The 26,693-nt window shown below is 44.3% G+C and overlaps 1 protein-coding gene across 1 annotated transcript in view; it reads left to right on the top strand.

Annotated features, from left to right (window-relative positions):
* LOC100950505 (E3 ubiquitin-protein ligase SH3RF1) overlaps positions 1 to 19,124 on the top strand; it is a 55,211-nt gene extending 36,087 nt beyond the window's left edge. The window contains exons 8-11 of the mRNA XM_023509055.1: positions 1,178 to 1,437; positions 2,282 to 2,643; positions 8,906 to 9,252; positions 18,191 to 19,124. Of these exons, the coding sequence (XP_023364823.1) occupies positions 1,178 to 1,437; positions 2,282 to 2,643; positions 8,906 to 9,252; positions 18,191 to 18,359 (1,138 nt within the window). The 3' untranslated portion in view covers positions 18,360 to 19,124. The remainder of the gene's footprint in view (positions 1 to 1,177; positions 1,438 to 2,281; positions 2,644 to 8,905; positions 9,253 to 18,190) is intronic.
* The last annotated feature ends 7,569 nt before the right edge of the window (positions 19,125 to 26,693 follow it).

The raw sequence follows: 26,693 nt of genomic DNA, 5'->3' as shown, positions 1-26,693 counted from the left end.
ATGCTTGAGTTAGTAGAGCACTTTACTTAGTAGAAAGTTATTGTGTACAGAATTGTGATCATTTAAGTGAACTTAGAATATCAAAAAATTCCCTTACACAAAACAAGGTTGGACCCAATTTAATTAAATTCATCCAGTGCCTAAGGATCTGTTTGGACCTGGCTGAAACCCTGTGAGCGGCAAATGTAGGGTGGGTGAGAAGGAACCATTTCACACTGGCCCTGCCTTTGAGGAGTCTCCACTGAGTCAGCGAGTCAGCGGTGCTCAATTAGGAACTTTTTTAAGACACCACGTTTTACATTCCAGAGCCAGAGCACAAACAACTATGCTGGGTAGAGACAGGACAAAGAAGAAGTCCACGTGAGGTGGTGTGATCACAAGGTCTCAAACCAGGCCTGTAGCACAGTTTCTTAAAGGACAGGATTTGTGCTGGATCTTGAAACATAAGTGAAATTAAGATAGGCCAAGAAAAACCAGGAAGGAGATTCCAGTAGTGTGTGTCTGTGTGTCCATATACATGTGTGCATGTGCACCAGAGCTGTGTACTATGGGGGAAGACAAGCAGGAAGATGGTCAGAACATGGAGCCAGGCCAGGCAGGTGGGGACAGAGTCGGGCCTCACGTCAGGGTGCTGAGCACAGTAGCTGTGTATCCTTGAGCCTGCTTTGTGGTTTCTGGTGACTTAAAGACCTTTCTTTTTTTTTTTTTTTTTTTTTTTTTTTTTTTTGAGACAGAGCCTCAAGCTGTCCCCCTGGGTAGAGTGCTGTGGCATTACAGCTCACAGCAACCTCCAACTCCTGGGCTCAAGCGAGTCTCCTGCCTCCGCCTCCCAAGTAGCTGGGACCACAGACGCCCGCCACAACGCCTGGCTTTTTTTTTTTGGTTGCAGCCATCATAGTTGTTTGGCGGGCCCGGGCTGGGGATTCGAACCCGCCACCTTAGGTGTATGTGGCTGGCGCCTTAGCCGGTTGAGCTATAGGCACCGAGCCAAGACCTTTCTTTTCCTCAGGGCCATCGTTACTTTGCATTAGTTATTCCTAAGCTTTATAAAAATAATTTCATTCATTTTAAAAAATGTTCTGTCCTTAAAGTTCTGAGTCATTTTTCTTGCATTTAATCATTCTGTCTCCCATTTTGCTGATGGATGTGGCTTCCATATGTGTTTCTGTCTTGGCAGGACGGTGACAAATGTTTCCCAAGCTAAAGTCCCTGTGTCTACTGCTGGCCAGATAAGTCGGGGGGTGACTATGGTCAGTCCGTCCACTGCGGGAGGGCCTGCCCAGAAGCTCCAGGGAAATGGCATGGCTGGGAGCCCTGGTGTTGTCCCCACTGCCGTGGTATCAGCAGCTCACATGCAGACGAGTCCCCAGGCTAAGGTCCTGTTGCACATGACGGGGCAAATGACAGTCAGCCAGGCCCGCAATGCTGTGAGGACAGGTAAGGAGGAGCCCAGCCTGGAACAGCCAGGATGGGACGTTAAAAAGAGGAGGAACATTAGGAAATGGAAACTGGCGTTAAATATATGCCAGTTTCTAGCTGGGGCACTCACTTTGCACTTGTGTTTAGGCTGGGCCAACCCTGTACTTAACTCAGGTCCACCCACAAATCTAACGGTAGAGATGTTTGGCTGGTCCCAGTAGTGTCAGTGGACTAGAATGTGTGACTTCTATGGTCAGAGGCCTCACTGCCTCCAGCCAGGTGATCTTGTATGTTGCTCTGCTCACCATCATGCTGACCATCTCTGGTGGATGTACTCACATCCACTTTAGTCCCTGGGGGTTGTAGCCCTCTCAGTTCTGCAATACGAGCACCTAACTAGAATATGGCACCCAACCACAGGGCAAACTAAAGGCTTCAGAGTTCTGCCAGAAAAATAGGAAAGGAGGGGGGAAATAGTCACTGAGAGAAGGGGATGGGCTGGATGGCAGCCTGGTTTGACCTGTGTGCCATGGACTGCAGAAGTACTTTCTCCTGACTGAAGGGTGAAGCACTCGGAGACTCAGGGGCTGACCTGGTGGTAAAACGGTATCTAGGAACCCACTGAGACTAAACTCCTTGTTGTGGAAAATGCAGTGGCTCCTTGCTGAGGCCTGGGCCATCGGTGACCCCTTTGCTATAGCCCCTGTCATGGGTGGCCCCTGCTATGTATGGCCTGTGCAATGGGTAGCCCCATGCATTGGGTGGCTTCTTGCTGTGGCCTGGGCCGTGGGCACCCCTACTCTAGTGAGCAGCATGTACCAGAGAGTTGAATGTTGCCATATTCCCTCCTGTCATTTCCTAGACTCAGCTCACAGCCAAGAACGCCCTACAGCAGCAGTGACACCCATCCAGGTCCAGAGCACCACCTGCCTCGGCCCCACAGCAGGGGGGCTACCTCCCCACATGCTGGCCTCCCCTCACCCCTTGCCCACCACGGCCGGCCCCGCCCCCCATGCTGCTACTGGTGGTCCCAGTCGAGCCAGTGCCCCCCTGGCCTGCACGGCACCTGCGTCGCTGACCTCCCAGAGTGTTCCTGCCGCCTCTCTGGAGAACGAACCTAGTGGCCGGACGGTGACCGTTCTTCCTGGACATCCCACGTCACCTGACAGCACTTCTTCAGCATGTGGGAGCAGCTCAGCATCCAGGCCAGACAAGGACAGTAAAGTAAGGCCCTGTCCTACCTCCTGCCTCTCTGGCCAGTGAAGGGCTCATGCTGTCACCACATGAGTCTCTGTGCCAGAAGCACAGTGGGGAGGAATGAGGAGACCGCCCACCCTCTTGTCTGACCATAATCAGCATAGTTCCTTGAGAGATAAGACTTAAAACTCAGGGGAAAAGTTATTTTCTAATTCTATGAATTTTTTAAAAATTTCTCATTTGGGGCTAAATTTTAAAGAAAATATAAATGATAAGCTCTATTTTAATGACTAACCTGTAGTTGGGATTGGAGATAAATGGTTGGAGGCAAGAGAAATTAATAGTGATAAAATGTGAACAGGAAAAGAAGGGATGATAGATAATAGATCTGAGTAATTTTACTATAATCATGAATTTTTTTCTCAATATTTCATGTATTTCCCCTAAAGCTCCAAACCAGCACAGGGAAATTTGGGGGTAATCATAAACGCTGATCCATCTGGTTCAGTGTTAATGTTTGTCCCTCTATTTTAATGGCCAGGTAAGCCTATAAACAGGAATTTATAAGGAAATAACCTTTATAGCCTACCAAAAAGTTAATATTTAATTGTTCTGTTAAGACGAGACTTTTGAGAAAAGCTTGGTATCTTTGCAGTGTTTATAATTAACTACAGTGAACTTATACTAAAGGTGGCAAGTTCCCTTTTGTTCCTGTGTTTTAAAAAATTGTTTTCATGGTTTGGATTTTAAGCCCATGGGGCAATGCATCTCAGAGCCCATGTCTCGGCAGAGCAGGCTCCTCAGCCCGAGCCCTGCAGGCACAGAGTCCATCTTACCCCAAGGCTTGAGACGCCCCTGTGAGGGACAGAGCATTGGCTCCCTAGAGATGCTGCCTCCTAATCCCTGGGATCTTCAAATATATTTTACTATATAACGGGGCTATTCTGGATATCTGGGTAGGCCCATTGCAATTTTAATGATTTTAGTAAAAGGCAGAAGAGTAGAGTCAGAGAAGAAAAACAAGGCAGGAATGGCATGGGAATGGGGGGCTGCAAGCCAGAGAAGGCTGGAACCTGGGAGAGGCAGGAAGCAGAGTCTTCTCTAGGGCCCCCAGAAGGAGCATGACCCTGCCAGCATCTTGGTTTTAAGACCCAATTTTTACCATAAATTTGGAGGCCCATAGAGGTCACCCTGTTGAGCACCCATGCCTGACCTCTGGCCCTGGACCACAGCTCTGACCCCTACCCTTGTGCTTTATTCTGAGGGCTATCGTGGTGTGATCTCCTGTCTCGAGGTGTTTGCGGCACTGTCCCCTCATGTCTTCTGTCTTCCAAGGCCATATTCTCCAAGTTTTTTTTACCGACTACCTTGCTTAATGTTCCAAGTGCCCTAAACAGATTTCTTCTAGCTGTTAAGAATCCCATATTTCATGATTGTGATCATTTAACATCATGAATCCTCGTAACTGGAGTGTCTTTTAGCTGACATTTCTCCATCACATTTGCAAAGGCATCATGGGAGGACTCACCAGATACCTTATGGAGATCTGTGTTTTTCCTGTCTCCATCCACCCAGTCCGCCTTGTCTCTCCTGTTAACTTCTCGTGAGCATCTCCTGGAGGGTCTCTCATCCAGGGCTTCTTTCTTCCTCTAAGTGCTCATAACTTTGCATTTAGTACTGTTCTGGAGTTTCAGATGATCTGAAAAGTGCTCCGTTGGCATCTCTTTGAGAATGGGGACCACATACACCCTTCTTTGTCTGTTGAATCGTCCCCATCCCAGATTCACCACACCTCTCAGGGCTGTTGGCTGCATTCGCCTGTTCATTTTCTCCCTACTCTGGGGTGAATTCACCTGGCTGAGAGGAGTCATTTGATCTCCAGGTCCCAGTCTCTCACCTAATCCCTCTCACCAAGTTCTGCTCTTCCCTCCTGGTTTGAAGATCATCCCTTCCTTTCTTCTTTCCATCTGAGAACCACCATCCTTCATAGCAGGCTGTCTTTCTTGTTCTTTTTGTTTCAAACATAACCTTAAAACTGTTCTTTAAAAAATTTTTTGTCTTTAGTATTTTTGCAAGTATTGCTGTGAGCTGTGCTACTCTTTGTTATGGCCCTTCTCTTCATCTTTTTGTACCTGCTCTTTAAAAATTTGAGCTATTAGGATGCTCCCTGGGGCTCCTGTCAGCACCTTCCACCTCCCTGTTTTCTCATCTGCAGGGACAATTCCTGGCTGTGTGGTCTCTTGTTCCTCTTGAAGCTTCTTCCTTTTTGAGTTTCAGGCTGTGCATATATTTTCTTTGAACATTTAAAATTGGCTCTTTCAGAGTCCAGACCTGACTGGCACCAGCCTCCCCTTCAGCACTTCCTTCTAGGCTCTTGGTGTTTCTGCTTTACCAGCTGAGTCTCCACCCTGTCAGCCTCTGCCTTTAAAATTAAAATAGATCAAAGTGAGATCAGAGTTACACTTTGCTCAGCCCTCTGTGAGAGTAAGCTAGGAGCGTGTCACACAGAAATGTGTTGGAGGTTCTCATTTTAGTTGACACTTCCAGCAGATGTCTTGCATCTGGCAGACCCTCCTTATTGCTACTGTCCCTATCATCTTGTGATCCTCATCATCGTCCATCATCTGTCTAGCAGCTATGGTGTATCTATCTCCTGAACGCTAGCCTGGCCTGTCTTCCCTCCTTTCTATACTCGAGTGCTCTGCAGGGTTCCACGGCTGCTGTTCTACAGTGGCGCTCAGCTTTTCTGAGTGCCCACAGACTGTGCGACAAGCCAGATTCTTGAGCTTGGTGGTGTTGCCCTCCCCTTCCTCATGTTCTTCCTGACAGAGGCCTTTCCTTACCCTTTCTTTCTCAGCACCTCCTGGTCATTCTTCCTCTGCCCTGTCATGTTTTCCTGCAGAGCCATGTCTGTGTCTCTGCTAGACAAAGTAAGCTGTCTACTCACCATTGCCGTTCCCAGAGCCTAGTACAGTGTTTATGTTAGACATTCAATAAATATTTATTGAATGTGTTGTACAAGTGGTCATTATTAGACAATCACATGAATTAATTTTTTTACATTTCTTACCTAAGAACAATGACTGATTATTGAGGGTCCGACTCTATAGATTATTGATGTCCTGTGGCCTGAAAAGACTATGTTTTGTCAATTTCTGTCTATATTTGAGGGCGAAGAGAGGAATGGAAAGGGAGGCTCCGTATGTAGAGAGCCATTCCTTATGAACTGCTCAAACACAAGTTTAGTTTGGCCTGGGAAGGAATTCTGACCGGATGTCTCCTGCATTGGGCTTACCCTTCATTATGCAGCTAATAGAAAAGTATTAAACTGATATCCAGAAGTTATTTTCTATTTAAAAATCATTGTTTTTGGTTATCTGTTGGTCATTTTCTGCCCCAGGTAGTTCCTTTTTAAAAATATGTGATGCTGTTGGCTCAGCACCTATAGCTCAAGCAGCTAAGACACCAACCACATACACTGGAGCTAGTGGGTTCGAATCCAGCCCTGGCCCGCCAAACAACAATGACAACTATAACCAAAAATAGCCAGACGTTGTGGTGGGCACCTGTAGTCCCAGCTACTTGGGAGGCTGAGGCAAGAGGATTGCTTAAGCCCAAGAGTTTGAGGTTGCTGTGAGCAGTGATGCCACAGCACTCTACCCAGGGTGACAGCTAAAGACTCTGTCTCAAAAAAAAAAAAAAGTGATGCTATTTAAATCATCAAATCTTCTGAAGAGACAATTATGACTATAAAATCATTTTATGTAGGAGTAATTTCTTGGAAAACTCATGAGATGAATTATTAAGATTGCTCCTGGGTGGCACCTGTGGCTCAGTGAGTAGGGCGCCAGCCCCATATACCAAGGGTGGCGGGTTCAAACCCAGCCCAGCAACCAAAAGATAGCCGGGCGTTGTGGTGGGTGCCTGTAGTCTCAGCTACTCGGGAGGCTGAAGCAAGAGAATCACTTAAGCCCAGAAGTTGGAGGTTGCTATGAGCTGTGACGCCACGGCACTCTACTAAGGGCTACAAAGTGAGACTCCGTCTCCACAAAAAAAAAAAAAAACAAAAGAAGAAGAAGATATGCTCCTGGGCAGCGCCTGTGGCTCAAGGAGTGGGGTGCTGGCCACATATACCGGGGGGTGGTAGGTTCAAGCCTGGCCCCAGTCAAAACTGCAAAAAGGGGGAAAAAAAAAGAAAAAGAAGAAGATATGCTCCTTTTCATGCATGTTAACATTACATTTTTAAATGGCCTTAACCGAAGTATAATCTTTATAAATTCATCCATAGTTTTCATTTCTGCTGTTGGATTTTATAAGAAACAAAGGTACTTTTAGAGGCTAAGTGTCTGTTTGCAGAATTATCTTTTTCATGTGACACTTTGCTCACATAGAAAACATCAGAGTGTGACGCTAAAAGAACCTTTCCTTGGGATGAAGCAGCATCTTTCCTGTGACACTCCCACTCCACACCCCTTGAACCTGCCACAACTCTTGCTCTGTGGGTGGTTGGCATTGATGGATGATGGTAACATGTCCCTTAGAAGCTGTTAAAACACATTGTGTGCAATGCAGTCAATCATTTTAGGTGAATCAAGTCATCTTTCTTCTTAATCACTTTAAAGACTGCTCCCTGCGTGCCATTCAGTTGTCTGATATGTTTTCTGAGAGCTCCGAAGTGAGCTTTTAAGAAACGTCTTTAGTCATAACTGAGATTGTGGTTTGTCAGTGGATCTGCTGTCCTTGCTGGACTTTGGGACCCAGGGTTCAGTCAGAAGGTGCCTCTCACACCAGGGAGGGGAGCTGGATGGATACTGCAGGCAAAGGCTTGTGGGCATCACTCTTTCCCGGCTCATTTCCTAAGAAGATGGTTCTCCATGAAATGTTTCCTTTTCAAATAGTGCTTCCTTCAGAGAACTTCATGGTGGAGCTGACATCTTGGTGAGACAATGGTTTGGTCATCCCCAAAATGGTTGATGCCTGATGTTTGTGAGATCTGGTGTCCGTGGCAGAACAAAGAGAGAAAGTATCAAAAGAAACAAAAATTCAAAGAAAACTCTAGTGGATTTGCTTGCAAAAAGAGACATAAAATTATTTATGAGTATACTGAAGATTTCCTTAAAATTCTATGGAGTTGTTTTTGGGTTTCTAATCAAGGAGGTACTGGCACGATACAAATGGGCTAGTTATTATTGGCTGGTTAAAGTTAAACAGGATGATATTGTGTGAGGAGTGGTATAGCCCTAACTCTGGTCACTGCTGGTAAGTAGCAAGGCTGGGCTAGAGCTGTGGACCAAAGGGCTGTGAGGTTTATGTCTGTCAGCACGGACAGCTCCTTACAGTAATTAGAGGCAGAATCACAGGAAATTAAATCCATAATCCAAAATTTCTATTTTATCCTAAAATGTCTGCTTCTGCTTTCACTAACCTGAAATGTGAATTGGTGAATCAGTGAGGTCTTTGTTTTACATCTTTATAATCTGCTTATCCTGCCTCAGCAAAAGAGTGACAAGCAATGGAATGTCCAAGACAAAAAACACACAGACAGGGGCGGTGCCTGTGGCTCAGTGAGTAGGGTGCTGGCCCCATATACTGAGGGTGGCGGGTTCAAACCCGGCCCTAGCCAAACTGCAACAACAACAAAAAAATAGCTGGGTGTTGGTTCGGTGCCTGTGGCTCAAGAGGCTAAGGCGCCAGCCACATACACCTAAGATGGCAGGTTCAAATCCCCAGCCCGGGCCTGGCAAACAACAATGATGGCTGCAACCAAAAAAAAAAAAAAAATGGCCAGGCGTTGTGGCGGGAGCCTATAGTCCCAGCTACTTGGGAGGCTGAGACAGGAGACTCGCTTGAGTCCAGGAGTTGGAGGTTGCTGTGAGCGTGATGCCATGGCACTCTACCCAGGGGGATAGCTTGAGGCTCTGTCTCAAAAAAAAAAAATAGCTGGGTGTTGTGGGCGCCTGTAGTCCCAGCTGCTCGGGAGGCTGAAGCAGGAGAATCACCTAAGCCTAGGAGTTGGAGGTTGCTTGTGAGCTGTGATGCTACGGCACTCTACTGAGAGCAATAAAGTGAGACTTTGTCTCTGTAAAAAAACAAACAACAAAAAAAACACAGAGACAGAAAGGGGGTCAGGGTGGGGACAGGTCATAGTAACACTGTATAGAAATTGATATCTAGATATAAGCAGAAATAATTTTAAAAGGTCAAATCATACATGGTAGCTGTAAGGGCTTAGAGGTTATAAAAACAATAGTACTGTTCATCTCCAACTAATACTCCTTTCTTTTTCTAGAAAGAAAAGAAGGGTTTGCTGAAGTTGTTGTCTGGTGCCTCCACTAAACGGAAACCCCGAGTGTCCCCTCCAGCATCACCCACCCTGGACGTGGAGCTGGGTGGTAGTGAGCTACCTCTGCAGGGTGCAGTGGGTCCTGAGCTACCCCTTGGTGGTGGCCATGGCAGGGCCGGCTCCTGCCCAGTGGATGGGGAAGGCCCAGCTGCAGTGATGACATCAGGTGTGGCCACAACCCAAGATGCTTCCCATCGGAAGGCCAGCTCCCTAGACTCGGCTGTCCCTATCGCTCCCCCTCCTCGGCAGGCATGCTCCGCCATGTGTGAGTCCAGGCCCGTTGTTTGTGAGAGGTAAGTTCAGGGGCATCCCAGGAGAAAAGTGAACCACGAATAGTGAGCCGTATGCTAGAATATTTATTCTGATACTTAAGGTATTTTTCCATGTTCTCCTATATCTTTTTGAACTGAATTTGTTTTTTGTTTTGTTTTGTTTTGTTTTTTTGAACTGAATTTGTAATCACCACAAAACACTGACTTTGTTTTAGCACTTGCTACAGTGGCCTCTGCCCTTCATCCTCCTGCCCTGTTTCTGACATGGCTTTAGGTCTGCAGCCTCCTTTTCCTTTATTTTCTTTAATCAACCAGGCATAGCCAACATCCACATGAAATGTGTCAGTCACTGAAAACTTATTCCTGTTTACTTTCTTCGTCTGTTCCTTTACCAGCAACTACTCCCTTTTTTATTCTTTGCCTTTTTTATTAAAAGTTGACATCATTGCCATTTGTAAAGCATCTGAGAATTCTGCCAGCTGAAAGAATTCCCCTCTTACTCTCCCACCCAGAGGGGTGTGGCAAGGTCCAACTCCGTCCCGACTCCTTTTGACCCAGTAACTTGGTTCATTTACAGCTGGAATAATGAGCCTATTTTGGTGATTCAGGCCTTGAATAATTATTACAGCAGGGAGCAGTTCTGTCTGGAACAGACACTGGGATCATAGGAGTGTGTCAGGAAAGGAAGTATATTTAATAGAAAAAATCTACTTGGATTATATAAACTGAAAATACTGCTTGTTACCCAGGAAAACATCATGAAACACACTAAAAATAGTGGATTATTTCCACTTAACATATATATACATAAGTTTATTTTAAGTATCATCTTTTGGATTGGTTCTGTAAGCTTCATTTCTTCCGTACCTGCATTTTGTAAATTAAGCAGATCTCTCATTTGGGGAGGTATTACCTTTTTGGTAGCATTTCCTATGTTGCTGATTTGAAATCTTACTATAATGTTTTACTTTTTAAAATGACTGAAATTCACCCTGCCCCTGCATGTTAGGTAGAGCCATACGAACATTTGCATCCTCCAGAATCTGAGGCCTTTATTCATATGACTTTTTTTGGCATTCTTTTTACTTTTAAAAAAACTGTAAAAATGGGAAAAGAATAAACCTCAAACCTATGTACCTAAAGTACACAATTCCATATGTATTTTTATAGTGAGGTGAGATGATTTTTTTGAGTTCTGAGCCTTATAAAACTAGTTTTAAAAATGAGACATTACTCTAAAAATGTATTTGCGTTCTACAAATGAAATCATTCTGTGTTTCTTCTCATCTGCTATGCTCTTAGTAAAGCTTTGAGATTTTATCCTGAATTCACTGAATCTTTCCTTCTGGAGTTACTTTTTCCCTGCAATGCTAGTCTGCTGTCCAGGGATGGGGCCTTCTGTCCTAGCAGTTTGTTTACCTTCTCTTTGGTCACAAAGATGCACATCTTCCTCCAGAGCCTGATCTGCAGTGTCTCGTCCATGCCCTGAGGAGAGTGTGTCTTTCCTCTGTCCCTGTTGTCTCTGGCATCAGTGTGACAGCTCTGAGTGATGGGTCACTTTGCCAGCCTCTCCCTGGGCACTGGCACCCTCCCGCTTCATGCATTCCTTTTCGGTCTCTGTGGCTTCTGCATTCCACTTCCTTCCTCTCAGCCCATTTCTAACAGGAGTTCATCTGAAAGGAGGACGCGCTGGTGCAGACAGGTGAAAGCATTTTGGGGCATGAGGGATACACAGCACATAGGAAACACAGAGAGTTTATTGGTGGGACAGATGGGCCCAGGCACACTGTAATTCTCTGGCAGGTTTTTTATACCATCGTTTTAGTTTTTACAAGTGGGAAAGGGGCCTTTGGAGAAGATTTCTGCCCAAGCTTATATGTTTATAATCCACATTCTATAGAATATTAAACATAACAGCCAACCTGACCAGCTCTCCACAGCCTTTTCGTGCAGCAGTAGGAGAGTGCTTATTTCACTTGGACTCTTAGATCTGTCTTGGCTATAAAAACAACAGGGAAAACGTGCAGAAACATACAGGAAAATGTTCTGTTATCCATTGGGAGTGAACTTTCCGGTTAACTAAAAGCTACCAACTATGTAATTTAGAGAGGACTTATTTTCATATTTCAAACATTTCAACACAATAAAAAGTGCTTAATGCTAAAAATTGAAGGAAAGATTAACTTTCACATCAGTGTGATTCAGAAACTATTTCAGAACCTCACAATTCCTTGATTTGCAATATAAATGTCCACAACTGTTGCTCTGACAAAATGCAGAAGCCCAGGATTCTTTTGGTAGAAATTCTGCTAGAATTTCTTTGAAATGCTTTTCAGTGTATACTATTGGATAAGATTCATCTACAGATTATAGTGATAACAAGCATAAAATTCTCTCTCAAACCGTTACCCTATTCCACATATCTGGAGTAAAAGAATGTGGCTGCAGCACCAGTGATGTCGGTGCACAGCGTCTCACGTGACAGAAAGATGGAGACAGGCTCAGAGTAAGGAAGGACAAGCCTTCAAGGGAGCTAACAATCCTAGTGTCTGCCAAGAGAACTCTCTGGGGAACAAAAGGGTTCTTTTGTGCGTGTGAAACAGACTGAAGAAAACAAGCAAGAAATAGCACTATACCCTGGAGGCAGAAAAATGTATAATTGATAACAGCAGAGAAAATAGAACAAATATTTTAGGCTCTACTTTAGAGGGGATTGAGAAAAAATAGTAATTTGCAAACAGAAAGTAGAAATAAAATCTTACAGAAGGGATGGCAAATAAAAGTATGTGTAACAGGTGTTTTTTTTCCTCCTTTAAAAAAAAGTATATATATGTATGTATGTGTGTATATGAAGGGCTTAGGGAGACACATCAAGGAGACTTTGTGTATATTTTTAAATTTAGGACTTAAACCAGTAACCATGTACCTATGAGCCTGTCTCCTGAATTGAAAAAGAACCTATGATCTTTGGTCAGAGATTAAGCTAGAACACTTGGAACACACAACTTAGACAGGATTTACAGAGAGGCAGTCTTAACCACATGATTAATTTCTTTGAGTCAGTGACAATGAACCCACTGGGTGAAGCAATGAACATGATTTACTTGGACTCAGGCAAGCTACAAAGCAAGCTAGTGTGGTTGTGCCAGTGAAATACTTAATTGGGTATTAGATCGCTATGGCAATTGACAGGAAGCAGTAAATGGTCTCCCAGGCCGGGATGATGGATGGAGTGCCTCCCAGCACCACAGGAGGGCCATTTTGGGCTACCCCAGGAGAGATCAGGAACAAAAATAATATGAACTGTGTAGAGGCTAGGAAAGTAAATAAAAAATTTATACTAGTGAAAGATGACAAGTACCTGCTCAGATGAAAGGTAGAATACCATAGCCCAGAATGGCATTGGATATTAGTGGAGCTTCTTTATTAGCAAGATTGTTTCTCAAATCCCACCCTGGTAACCATCACCAAAAGCTGAGTTAAGGTCCCACAGTCACAGAGAGGCAGAGGCCAATTCAGGACCAAGCGTGTGAGCCACACTGGTCACTCCAATTTGCTTCCATGAGTGTGAGCCACGCCACTCACCTCGTTCTGCCCCCACACTGCTTTGTGCAAATGAGAAGGGGTGCTGTCCCCAACCAAGGTACCAGTCAGCTTTGTACATCTTTGTCTCTTTTTTTAAACTATTCTTTTTCTTTTTATTCATTTATTTGCTCATCTTATTTTTTATTTGTGAGATATATATATATATAACTATTCTTTTATATAAACTATATATATAAACTATTTTTCTTTTTATTCATTTATTTGCTCATCTTATTTTTTATTTGTGAGATATATATATTAAATATATATATAATTTGCCATTTTTTCAAGTGTATACATCAGTGGCATTAAGTACATTCTCCTAGCCAGTCACCACTGCCCATCTCCAGAACTGAACCTTGTATCCATTAAACACTAACCCTCACCCTGCCTCTCACCAGCCCCTGGCAGCCACCATTCTCCTTTCTGTCTCTGGGAGTGACTGTTCTGAGTACTCTCTATGAAGAATCATACAGTGTTTGTCTTTGTGTGCATGCATGGCTTATCTCACTTATCACAACATTTCCAAGTTTTGTCTGTGCTGTAGTAGCATGTGTCAGACTTCCATTGCTTTTTAAGAGATTTGTACAGTTTAAAAGATTTACTATACAATTAGGCCTTTTCTTTCTGTCACTTGACATGCTTATTGAGAATTATTATATGTACTACTATGCTAAGTAGTATGAGGCATGTAAAAAGAGTTTAACATCATCTCACCCTTCGAGCAGCCTGTGGCTGAATAAATGGTGCAGTTTGGTGATACTGCAGTGCATGAGAAAGGTTCGTGGAGGCCTCTGGGACTTTGCCAAGCATGAAATTACCTCCTGTTATGGGGCTGGAGATTGCGCAGAGGAGAACTGAAGCTGGGCTTTAAGAGATCGATGGGGGGATGGGCAGAGAGATCAAGGGAAATTCTCAGAGGAAGGAACTGTGGGAGCACAGGCGAGGTAAGAGAAGTAAAGGCCATATGGGAGACATGTTTTGCCTCGGGTAGTGTTGGGTACTCTTGGTGATAAAAGTAGCTGCAGCCACAGAGAAAGATTAAGGCCCAATCATTGAGGGCTTGGGCTTGGCTGAGGATTAATTTACTCACAGGCTCTTGGAAGCTGTGAATGACTTTTCCTAGCTATGGGTAGCTGCAAACAGAGTCGCCACGTAATTATATTAATATGTGGGTTCTGTGTGGGATGGATTAGGGACAAAAGGAGATTTGAGGCAGGAAGGGTGGGCAAACTACTTAACCAGGTGAGAGAAGAAGTAACTACTTAACCAGGTGACAAGGAGTAGAGGGAGTGCAGAATGTGAAAGTGGGTCAGCAGGTCCCTGGAGGTTGTGAGGGACTCATCTTTGACTCCCAAGGTTCAGAACTTTTCCACAGCCCTGTCCATACACACATAGGCATGATCTGAGGAGGTAGAGGGCAAAAGAGCAGAGGGACAGGGCCCCACAGCTATGCTGTATGTCTATTTGTTGGTCTGTAGCCATTCTTCTGGGCAAAGCTTTCCAGAGCCCGAAATAGCTGGCCTCTGGGCCCAGTGTTTGGCCTTACACATCGTTGTTGGAGGTGATGTGCAGGCCACCTCACAGGGCTGGGAGATTCTGAGTGGAGCCTGTCGCTCTGTACCAGGCAGGCCCCACTCAGCTCGGCTGTATCACAGCTTCTGTTATGCACGAGGCTCCTTGCTCCACACCCCCAAGGTTTATAAAACTCAGCAGTGAAAATGTTCTCCCACCAGGAACTTGGCAGGAAGATTATGTTCTTAGCCTAGCTAAGAACTTCCAGTTCAAAAAAATTTTTCTGACAAAATTGGTTTAGTGCATTTTATAAAATGCATGCATTAATGTAATTCACTTCACATTTTTCAGGAACTGTTTTGGTTCCATTTTGCCTTTAAGGCAGCTCGCCGAGAGTCATCAGGGAGAACATCTCATGAGAGAGCTGCTCTGGATGCATTTTGAGTCTCTTGTATGTTTTTTTCTCCAGAATTGAAAAGCTTTGCTTAAAATTTTGACTTGCCCCAAATGACAACTATCATGACTTTTTTTGAGACAATCTCACTCTAGTGTCACCCTCTATAGAGTGCTATGGTATCATAGCTCAGAGCAACCTCAAACTCCTAGGCTCAAGTATCCTCTTGCCTCAGCCTCCCTAGTATCTGGGACTACAGGTGCCTGCCACCATACCTGGCTAGTTTTAGAGACAGGGTCTCACTCTTGCCCAAGGTGGTCTTGAACTCCTGAGCTCCAGGTATCACCCTCCGGATTTTAGGCACAAATCACTGCACCCAGCTACATCATTACTTTTTAGCATGGATTTTTAGCATGTTGACTTCAGACTTGAGAAACCTCATTTAGATCCTTCTTCAGATAAATCCATGGTGAAATTATTTGTCTGGTTTTTAAAGATAAAGAAGGGTTCCTGAAACTCTAACTGTGTCTTTCTAAAGTTTGTTGAGTCTTATCAGGAAATGCTGCAGTTGTGGCCTGAGTCTATCTCCTGCTTAGAGGTGGCTAGCCACTACCTGGCCTATCCTTTACCCTCTTAAAAAGCCAAGACTCTGCCTGTGTTTGCCATAGCTGCATTCTAGATACTGTATTAAGAAGTCAGCATACATGGCAAATGCTTGCTTGGCTCCTTGCCGTTTTATTCTACAGATGGGGACACTGAGGCCATGAGCACAGAGGTAACTAGCCTCAAGTTAAACTGCTCTGACTGAGGCTATGTCTGTCCTAGGCCAAGGCTTGTCCTACAAGGCCACACCTCCTCCCTTAACTTGTTCACAACTGAGCCCCCAGCCTTGTGGTCTGAAAATATTCGTGTTTGAATTCCTTTTTCAGGAATGATAAACTAGCCTCTGAGTCATGCTTCTGTTTCACTTGTTGGGGTATAATTTTATCCCTGTGCCCAAAGGAGCTTAAGATTGTTTGAGCAGCCATTTGGCCTTTGCAGAGATATACTTTTTATACTGTAATTAATCTGGGGCTCTTGCTGTGGTCTTTCTTAATATGAGTGGATTCGGGGGTAGGAGTTGTCATGTTTTGTTTTAAGAGACAAGATCTTACTCTTTTGCCCAGACTGAAGTTCAGTGGCCTGAGTGTGGCTCACTGCAGGCTTAAACTCCTGGACTCAAGTGATTCTCCCATCCCAGCCTCCCAAGCAACTGGGACTTGGTGCCTGCCACCACATCTGGCTAGTTTATTTATTGTAGAGATAGGGTCTCGCTGTGTTGCCCAGGCTGGTCTCGATCTTCTGGGCTCAAGGGATCCTCCTGCTTTCACCTCCCAAGGAACTGGAATTACAGGCATGAGCGACCATGTCTGGCCTCAGATTCTGGTTTTTATGTGTTTTGTTTGTTTGTTTGTTTTTAGTAGAGACAGGGTCTCACTTTTTGCTCAGACTGGTCTTGAACTTGTGAGCTAAAGCTATCCACTTGCCTAAGCCTCCCAGAGTGCTAGGATTATAGGCATGAGCCACCATGCCTGGCCTGGATTCTGGTTTTTATAGAATGGATATTGGTGAAAGGACAAGGCTCTAATGGGTTTCTGAAGTTTTGGGGAGTTGTATGGAGTTTGTCTGTCTATTGTTTTCAAGCCGTAGCAGTCTTCACTTTCAATCAAGACTGGGTCCTCTGAGGCTGTAAACTCATTTTCTGACTTTGAGAACCAAGTGAAAGTAAAAACTCAACCATCTCTGTGACTGTCAATTGCACAGCATCAAGCAGAGAAAGAGGTATATCATCTTCTATTAGTTACCTATCACTGTGTAACTAATTACTCCCAGAATCCAATGGCTTCAAACAATAAACATTTATTATTTCACAGTTTCTGTGGATCAAATAATTGAGGTGATTGTGGCTTAGCGTGTCTCTTAAGGTTGCAGTCCAGGCATCCATGCTAGCTAATGCTTCACCAGGGCTATAGGAACCACTACTGCAGTGGCTTGTTCATGTCACGTTGTTTTGGTATTTTGTGCGAAGGGGCTGTAGTTCTGACCCTGGGGTCCTCTCCAAGTGGAGTGTCCTCACAAAGTAGCAGCTGATTTTCTCTGGAGTTAGCAATCCCAGAGAAAGTGAAGTGGAAGCCCTCACTTGCTGTCATTTCTGTGACATTTCACGGGTCACCTATGCTGTTCCTCTACACTAGGAGGAGACTGAACCCTTGTGTCCCTGGGCCATCTCAGAGGCTGGCTACCAGATACCACCCTTGCTTTTTGCCATGGTTGGGAAAAACAGGAGAGGAGTAAAGGAGAGAAAGAACAATGGAAAAAGAGAGAAGGATTGGCTTGATGCCTGTAGCTCAGCTGGTGGGTTGGAATCCAGCCCAGGCCTGCCAGACAACAATGACAACTATGACAAAAAAATAGCCAGGCCATTTGGCAGGCACCTATAGTCCCTTTGGGAGGCTTAGGCAAGAGAATCCCTTAAGCCCAAGAATTGGAGGTTGCTGTAAGCTGTGACACCATGGCACTCTACCCAGGGCAACATAGTGAGACTCTGTCTCAAAAAAAAAAGAAAGAGAAAAATAGAGAAAGATCAAAAGATATGGAACATAAGATGATAGAACTCTGCCTATGGAGCCAGAGGGATAGGCAGTACTAAACTAACCAGGTTTCTCTGGTTTCTACACCTTCCCTCATATGTTATGAGAATGAGATATATGGGAACCAGGAGAGAGAGACACAGATCTCGCCCTAAAGGAAAAGAGACTGTTACTCTTGTTCCTGGTGGTATTAGACTGAATTCATGGTCACACACACACAACCTATGGGTGGCCCTGTGGACCACCTTCCTGGGGGACAATTGGGGTCTGCAGGGCTGGTGGACTTACTTAGAATCACCCTGGTCTAACCCCAGTGTCAGGGACACAGAGATAAACTTCAGACTTACTTCCAGAAGGCAAGCCTGGCCCCTGACTTCTGGACCCCAGCCTCTGTGCAGAGCCCACTTCGCCTGTCAGTGAGGACTGAATCCATGCCCTCTTCTACAAAGTCATTCACTGCTCTCTTCTCAGAAATTACAGGAATTATTCCCTCCTGGGAAATGGAACAAAACTTCAGGGCAAGGTACAATCCCCAGAACGGGACCTGAGTGGCTGTCCCCAAAAGGCCACTCACAGGAACCTTCTGGGCCCTCTGTCATGCACTTGTGTATTCAGACCCTGTCTTTGTGAGTACCGAGTCTCTACTAGACAGTGAAGAATTGTATTTCAAGTTGTTTTACTCATACACAGATTCATGCTGGTGCCGGTTCTGTGTATGTGGGAGGCTCGTACAGACTAACAGTCCATCCTTTTTATTTTTATCTCTGCTTTGAAGAGGCTTAACTAAAATCCCTCTCTTTCTCTTTCTCTCTGTTCCTCTCCCCTTCTCTCATAGGCACAGGGTGGTGGTTTCCTACCCTCCTCAGAGCGAGGCGGAGCTCGAGCTTAAAGAGGGAGACATTGTGTTTGTTCATAAGAAACGAGAGGACGGCTGGTTCAAAGGCACATTACAGCGCAATGGGAAAACGGGCCTTTTCCCAGGAAGCTTTGTGGAAAACATCTGAGGGGAGAAACCAACCCTGAGAAGGCTTAAAAGTCACATCACACAACAAAATAGCACAAAGCAGCGTATGGGAAGAGCACATGTGAGGACCTCAGGTGGTCAGGAGATGAGCAGAGGGCTGATGTGCTACAGTGGGCAAGGGTTTGAGAGCTTGTCACTCTGGACCTTGACGTGTCAGGAGTGCCTTGTCCCATCTGACTCTGCAGAGAAACTGTTCTTTTTAAAGATACATAACTAAAATGGACCATTGTTTACAAGGCTTAACTAATTTATTTGCTTTTTTAAACTTGAACTTTTCTTATGATAGATGAATTCTCTGGACTATGATTTTAAGAAATTATTAATTTATGAAATGATAGCTAAGGAGAAGCTGGATAGTCTCCTGCTGAGAGGAAGAGATTTGATTTGATGTAGAATGCACCTTCCCTCCCTCCCTCCTTCGCTACCCCTCACTGTTATATTTTGGGCTTATGTTTTGCTTCTTTCAGACAGAAATGCCAGTTATCTAATTTAGTTTCCTTCTTTGGGAAATGGAACATTCAGCTGCATCAGTATCTGTGAGGGCTTGGGGCAGGGAGGAAGAAGAGAATCGGTGATCCTGTCTTTCTACTTTGGTTGAGAATCACTCTTGAGATCTAAACTTTGATTTAATTTTGTAGGTTCTTAGTTTGCCTAGAATGAAATCAGTGAAGTGATAGGGAATAAAGCACAACCCTCTGGCCAGATCATGGCTCGTGCCTGTAATCCCAGCACTCTGGGAGGCTGAGGCAGGTGGATCACTTGAGCTCAGGAGTTCAACCAACCTGAGCAAAAGCAAGACCCCATCTCTACTAAAAATAGAAAAACTAGCTGGGTATTGTGGTGGGCACCTGTAGTCCCAGCTACTTGGGAGGCTGAGGCAAGAGGATTGCTTAAGCCCAGGATTTGGGGTTGCTGTGAGCTGTGATGCGATGGCACTCTACCCAGGGTAAGAGTGAGACTCTATCTCAAAAAAAAATAAAAAGCACAACCCTCAATAAGATGTTTTCAGTAATATATTTAGTTTTATAGCAGAAGCAGCTCACTTCATCTGTTGGAGAGTAGAGAAAGTTGACGCTGTATTTACTGTCTTGAGAATAACCATGAAATGTCATCTCCCATTTCCCCCCATGATCTGTATGCCTGGGACACAGTGAAACATGTGTGAGATAGTGCTGGTAAGTGGTGCCCTTGTGTTATAGTCAAAGGCTGTCAGAATCACTGTGAAGAGTGTCCGCTTATCCACTGTGACCCTCTCCCACGTCCTGGGTGTGTTGCTAATGCCCTAGTAATGTAGGCTGTGTGTGTACCTTTCACTGCCTGTTCCCTGCTGAAGTTAGTCTGCACTTGAGACAGACCAGTGAGGGAGTGTCTTCTCCTCTGCCCCACCAGCCACGTGCCATGGTGTAAGCCATGCATGGAGATGCTCTTTTATGTCCTCCTTACAGGCACATGTCCAGGACGAGTTTACTGGGAAGGTTGGTTGGAACCAGTGACCCACACCTTAACAATGGTGGTGGGATCTGCTGAGTTGTCTTTTTATATCTATCCTTTGATCCCATTGCAGTACCACTCCTTGATGGACTTGGGTAGTTTTAAGAACAGTAGGAATGAAGGCAGCCTGGCAGGGAATATGTTGTTACCACAGTTTTCTCGTGGGAAATCAATAAATAAACCTTTTTTCCCTCTTTTTTTTTTAATACCTTTAAGAATTAAAACTGGGAAGCAGAGACATGAACTAAAAAGTCTTCCTGCATTGATAAGAGGTTTCATGGTCTTAAAAAGATATATGGTTGAAAATAAAATCATTCCTAAGTTTTTTAAATAAAACACTGTACATTATGTTCATGTGTGTTGAATTTTTAAAAAAATACTTTACTTGGATATTCATGTAATATATAAAAGTTTAGTGAAATGAACTTTAGTTAGAAAAAAGCTGGCATCAGCTTTCATCTGTGTAAGTTGACACCAATGTGTCATAATATTCTTTATTTTGGGAAATTAGTGTATTTTATAAAAATTTTAAAAAGTAAAAAGACTACTACAGGTTAAGAATTTTTTACCTGTCTTTCCTCCATATTTTAAGCTACATGATTAAAGTACCTCTGTTAATAGTTTCCTGCTATAAAGTTAATTAAAATTTCATCTGTTAATAGATCATTAGGTAATATAATGTATGGGCTTTCTATGGGGTTTTAGAGATGGTAACTAGTGATTTTGTAACAAGGGCTTGTTACACAGTGCTATGGTAATGATAAAATCAGTTTATCATTCCTTCTCATGTTAATAATTTGAGGACTGGATAAAAGGTTTTGAAATTAAAATTTGATGTTCGGGTGGCGCCTGTGGCTCAGTGGGTAGGGCATCAGCCCCTTATACTGAGGATGGCAGGTTCAAATCTGGCCTCAGCCCTGGCCAAACTGCAACAAAAAATAGCCAGGTGTTATGGCAGGCATCTGTGGTCCCAGCTATTCAGGAGGCTGAGGCAAGAGAATCGCCTAAGCCCAGGAGTTGGAGGTTGCTGTGAGTTGTGACGCCACGCACTCTACTGAGGGTGACAAATCGAAACTGTTTCTAAAAAAAAAAAATAAAATTTGATGTTCAACCCTTATGCATCTTTTGTGTCAGTCCTTTTCCTTTTCTTTTTAAACTTGGCATACATTTGAGCTAATTTTTACTTCATAAAAATTCTGTGCACATGCCTCAAATAGAAGATGTCTGCAAAAATCAGTTTGGTGATTGTTATACCTTTTACCTCTGCAAGAAGCTTAAAGTCGTCTTGAAAGAATTACTGGAGTCACTCTTGCAGGTGCTCTGACATTCCTGCCCCCTTGTCTCCCCTCAGGTCACTAAAGTAGTATGGTGAGTGCTGGAAGTTCCTTCAGCCACAGATGCAGCATACCTGTGACCAGCCAGCTGCATGTAGCCCTCAGCTCTCAGCATAGCTGGAGACATAATCTATAGATTCACCACGATTTTAACCTTCCATGAAATAAAAGGACTGTGTAAGTCATGTTTAAAAAAACTTCCTGGCTTGGCACCTGTGGCTCAAGTGGCTAAGGCGCCAGCCACATACACCGAAGGTGGCGGGTTCGAATCCAGCCTGGACCCACCAAACAACAGTGACGGCTGCAACCAAAAAATAGCCGGGCATTTGGCAGGCGCCTGTGGTCCCAGCTACTTGGGAGGCTGGGGCAGGAGACCTGCTTGAGCCCAGGAGTTGGAGCTTGCTGTGAGTTGTGAAGCCACGGGACTCTACACAGGGGGACAGCTTGAGGCTTTGTCTCAAAAAAAAAAAAAAAAAAAAATCTTCCTGTTAGCTTTTCCTTACTATCAAATTACTTACCAGAATTAAAAGTCAGGAATTCTGGGTTGTGCCGTGGCTTTGCCAATACTGCCTTTGTAATCACTAGTGGACAGATTGATTATTATGTTTCCTGTTATTTCTGCAGTGTCTACCCCCTGGGTGAAGGAGAAAAGGAGATAAGACCACTGCTTTGAAAAATGCTGTTCCAATGTGTGACATTCGTCTAGTTTCTACTTTCAAACATAGTAGAAAGTTGACCTCCTTAAGTTAACCTGGTTTTCAAAGACCAGACATATACACCATGTGTACTTATCAGTACAGTATCCCTCATTCCTTATGGCAACCACCTCCGTGTGTTGACCAGTGTGTTATAGTTCTCTGGAGGTAGGGGTGTCAGAGAACCACTGATTTAGTGGTTTTTAACCTTCCTAATGCTGCATCCCTTTAATACGGTTCTTGTGGGTCGTAACCCACAGGTTGAGAACTGTTGATCTAATTAGATTTAAAAGGGAAGATTAAGATGATATTTCCAGCTATTAATCATTTAACTTTTTATTCTTATGATAATTGGACAGTATTTTCATGCCTCCAGAAGTTCAGGTAAATATTTCAATGCAGAGCTATAAGCAGCATTAGAATTCATGATTGGACAATGCTTTTATTTATTTATTTATTTATTTATTTATATTTTTTGAGACAGAGCCTCAAGCTGTCCGCCTGGGCAGAGTGCCGTGGCATTACAGCTCACAGCAACCTCCAACTCCTGGGCTCAAGCGAGTCTCCTGCCTCCGCCTCCAAAGTAGCTGGGACCACAGGCGCCCACCACAACGCCGGGCTATTTTTTGGTTGCAGCCATCATTGTTGTTTGGCGGGTCCGGGCTGGGGATTTGAACCTGCCACCTTAGGTGTACGTGGCTGGCGTTTTAGCCGGTTGAGCCACAGGCGCGGAGCCTGGACAATGCTTTTAATAGGTGTCTGACTATGTTGAACAACTCTTTGTGTGTATCCATGTGAATTTTTTTTTTTTCGTAGAGAGTCTCACTCTATGGCCTTCAGTAGAGTGCCATGGTGTCACACAGCTCACAGCAACCTCCAACTCCTGGGCGTAAGTGATTCTCTTGCCTCAGCCTCCCAAGTAGCTGGGACTACAGGCACCCACCACAATGGCCAGCTATTTTGTTGTTGTTGCAGCAGTTTGGCAGGGGTCAGGTTTGAACCCACCATCCTCGGTATATGGGGCTGGTGCCCTACCCACTGACCCACAGGTGCCACCCCCATGTGAAATTTTTTTTAATGTGTTTTAAGGCTTAGTGCCTGTAGCTCAGTGGTTAAGGCATTGGCCACATACACCAGGGCTGGTGGGTTTGAACCCAGCCCTGGCCTATTAAAAACAATGACAACTGGGCGGCACCTGTGGCTCAGTGGGTGGGGTGCTGGCCCCATATACGGAGGGTGGTGGGTTCAAACCCAGCCCCGGCCAAACTGCAACAAAAAATAGCCAGGCATTGTGGTAGGTGCCTATGGTCCCAGCTACTTGGGAGACTGAGGCAAGAGACTTGCCTAAGCCCAGGAGCTGGAGGTTGCTATGAGTTGTGTGATGCCACGGCACTCTATTGAGGGTGACATAGTGAGACTCTGTCTCAAAAAAAATGTGTTTTAAACAGGCACAGTGCATCACGCCTGTCATCCCAGCTCTCTAGAAGGACAAGGTGGAAAGATAACTTGAGCCCAGGAATTTGAGACTAGCATGGGTAACATAGTTAGACCCCTCTCTCTATAAAAAATAGAAAGATCAGCCAGATGTGGTAGTGGGCCAGCTACTTAGAAGGCTGAGGCAGGAGGCTTGCCTTGAACCCAGGAGTTGGAGGCTGCAGTGAGCTACAATGATACCACCAGCACTCCAGCCTGGGTGACAGAGTGACTATTTCTTTAAAAAATTAGGAAAAGAAAAATGTGCTTTGAACCAATTAAATTAACATAGTATGTATTAAAATTATGCCTTTCCAAGAAAAAGAATTTGCCAGCCCACCAAAATAAACAAGAGGATATTTATAAGAGATGAGCTAATGTCTAGGCTCAGGGGAGCAAACCTCAGTAATACCTATGATTCCATCTGTACTAGGAGAGATAAGGTAGGCCTTGCCCATCAGTAATTATTGCCAGATCAGGAACCTGCTAATGTGAATGGTGATAGTTTTGAAACATCTCTCTGGTCTACACATGAACATTTCTTTGGTGTCCTGCTGATAACATTCTGCTATGGCCATTTAACTTTCCATTTCAGATCTCACTAGTGTCAGTTTTGCAGAGGTCTTGGTGCTCAGCTGAAGGGGCCACAGTTGCCCTTGATCTTTGTGCTACCATGCAGTACTGGTATTGTAGTGTTGGACCACTTTAATGGTGCCATTACATCTTTAGAGGTAACAGCTTTATCCCAGCCAGTAATAGGTAGCCAGGTGCCTCCGCTTACATCTTGGATAAGAAATTTGGTTCTAAGAGGCCTTCTAGCTTGGAGTTGAATCTTTCACAAACTAAATCCTTATAAAAGTACCAAGGAGATTTTGGTATGGGAAGGCCTTTTGTTGGACCCAAAACACGGGGTCCGGCTAAGATAGCTACCCCCAAGGAACAGTCACCAAACCCAGGTCGATGCAAATGCAAGAGGTGTTTATTTCTGGCGTGTCAGGGTCCCTCAGCCGCTTGGAGAGGAACAGAGAGGAACCCCGAAGAGCTGTTACAGGCTGCTTTTATATCCCAGAATAAACTGCCGGGGTGGGGGGCGGAATGCCGTTGGCGGATTGCCGTTGGTAATGCTGTTGGGGGAAGGCCGTTGGTGGAAGGCCGTTGGTGGGATGAGGAAGCAGGGGAAGGGTCATAAACAGGGAAGGGTCATATTCAGGGGGTCTGTAGGTTTAAACGGGGTCTCTCATTCCCCCCTTTTTCTAGGACAGGGTCTTAATCTTAAGACCAAGGGGTTTCAGAGGTTATTTTGCTGGTTAAGAGCCTGGGTAATGGTGGTGAGCTAAAGGAACATGTTTCACTTAGCTCCTATGAGTCTAATAGAGCAGTCCTATGATGATGTAGATTTTGACTGGAGCAGGGCTTGTCATTCTCCGCAACACCACCTTGAGGGGGTTTTCAGGATCCAAGGTAGCTGCTCAAGGTCCAGGAGTTGTTGAGGTCTGCGGGGACTCAGGATCAGCTGCCATTGTTTACGTACTGCTCTGTCCGGCTCCTCTTAGGTGGGGGCAGGTTCTCCTCCGGTTCCACGGTAGGCTCCACTCTGCTGTCTGAGAGAGGGGCTACTGGCCGGGTGGCTACCAAGCTACCAAGTGTTCACCCCCAGTATTCCTTGCCCCCGGATCATGGGCTTTCTGGGGGCAGCTGAGTCCAGTTCCCTTCAGTCTTAGCAAGGCCTTTCCCACTAAGTTATAGAGGGCTCCCTGCTCTTCTAGTTCTGTGACCTTTTTCAGTTTTTGCAGCAATGTCTCTTGGTACCAGATCTGCCAATATCTTTAGCACCACTACCCTAAGCCAGGTGGAAAGCACTTTCCCTTTTGTCCCTGTGTCACTAGTACTGTTTTAACCTGTCCTCTTAACTAAGGTGGTTGGCTCCCTACTACCTATAGCCAGGTATCCATGTATGGAAACTGCTAAGTGTGAACCAGTAACTCTCTGATGGCTATCCAATTCCAAAAAGGGGGGCATTCCTGCTCACAAAGACTCCTTAGCTTTTCCCGGTGTCATAGTCACTTAGCTAATGAGGTAGGCCTCCCTTCTGAGACACACACTTATACCACACTTTTTGGCTAGTTTATCAGTTGACAGTAGGCTGGGATCTTACAGTAGAGCCAATTCAGTTAATATGACTTTCAATTTCCATAGGAATTAAAAAAAATACATGTTTCAAATTCTGCTTATAAGTACATACATTGCTTGAAAAGCTATAAATACCTCACAAGACGGAGAATTATTTTCTTGACTTCTGGAAAACAGAACACAGAAAGAACTAATAATATTTTAAACAAAAAGCCATAATAAATTAACCTATATTAGAACAGATCAATATTTTTACTGCTGGAACACATATATAACCATAGCTTTCATAAAATTACCATTTCATATTTGACAATTTTAATAAATTAAATGAGTTCAATTTGTTTTTCTATGCCTTTCCATGGTCTTAATATTTCAAAAAGACCAAATTTAGAGTTGTGCCTTTCACTTTCCTGTACAACCATTCTGTTTTAAGACAAAATTTATCACACAAATTCTTTCTTTATATCTTGGGTCTGTGGGCAGTGGGTTCCGAATGGCATGGGAAACCCAGTGAAGCATTCTGCTGTCCCAGTGACAGGTCAAGCACTGCTCTCTCACTGTAGCTGAAAATTCACTGTCCCTGTGAGGAATAGTGACTCATCAACTCCTAGTTTGGACCGACATATATGGATAGAGAACCAACAGGAAATACATAACTTATATCTAAGTATTCATGACCCAAAAATAAAATCTATTTCTATGTTATATTTACACAATTAAGAAAAATCTAAAATGAGATGGTAAAGTCATAAAAACTTTGTTTAAGCCCCACTGAAAATACAATGAAGTAATCCCTATGATTGTCACTCTTAATTTCCATGGATGTTTAGAGCCAAACTTGGCTAATAAATAGAATAAACTGCTTATAGGCAAAATTTCTGAGAAGGCATCTATCTCAGGACTGGGCATCAAGGATGAGGGAGACATCAAGCAGGCAAGAAAAGGGGAGCCTGATGACCAAAACAAAATGTCAGTAGTTCCTGAAAGCTCTCAAAATTATGGTTATAATCCTTCTCCCATGAAGCCTGAAAGACTTTGCCGCCCACCTAGTAAGACTAGTATGCATCAGAGCTGACGACTCCTGGCCTCTGCTCAGTCCAACCCTGATGATGTCCTGACACTGTCCTGCAGCTAGATATACACTCATGTTTAAAAACAATAATATATAGGTATTCAATAGTATCTTGGTTT

This window comes from Otolemur garnettii, unplaced genomic scaffold, assembly GCF_000181295.1.
Source record: "Otolemur garnettii isolate 467f Iridium unplaced genomic scaffold, OtoGar3 scaffold00324, whole genome shotgun sequence".
NCBI lineage: Eukaryota > Metazoa > Chordata > Mammalia > Primates > Galagidae > Otolemur > Otolemur garnettii.
This window is presented reverse-complemented; position numbering and strand designations above follow the sequence as displayed.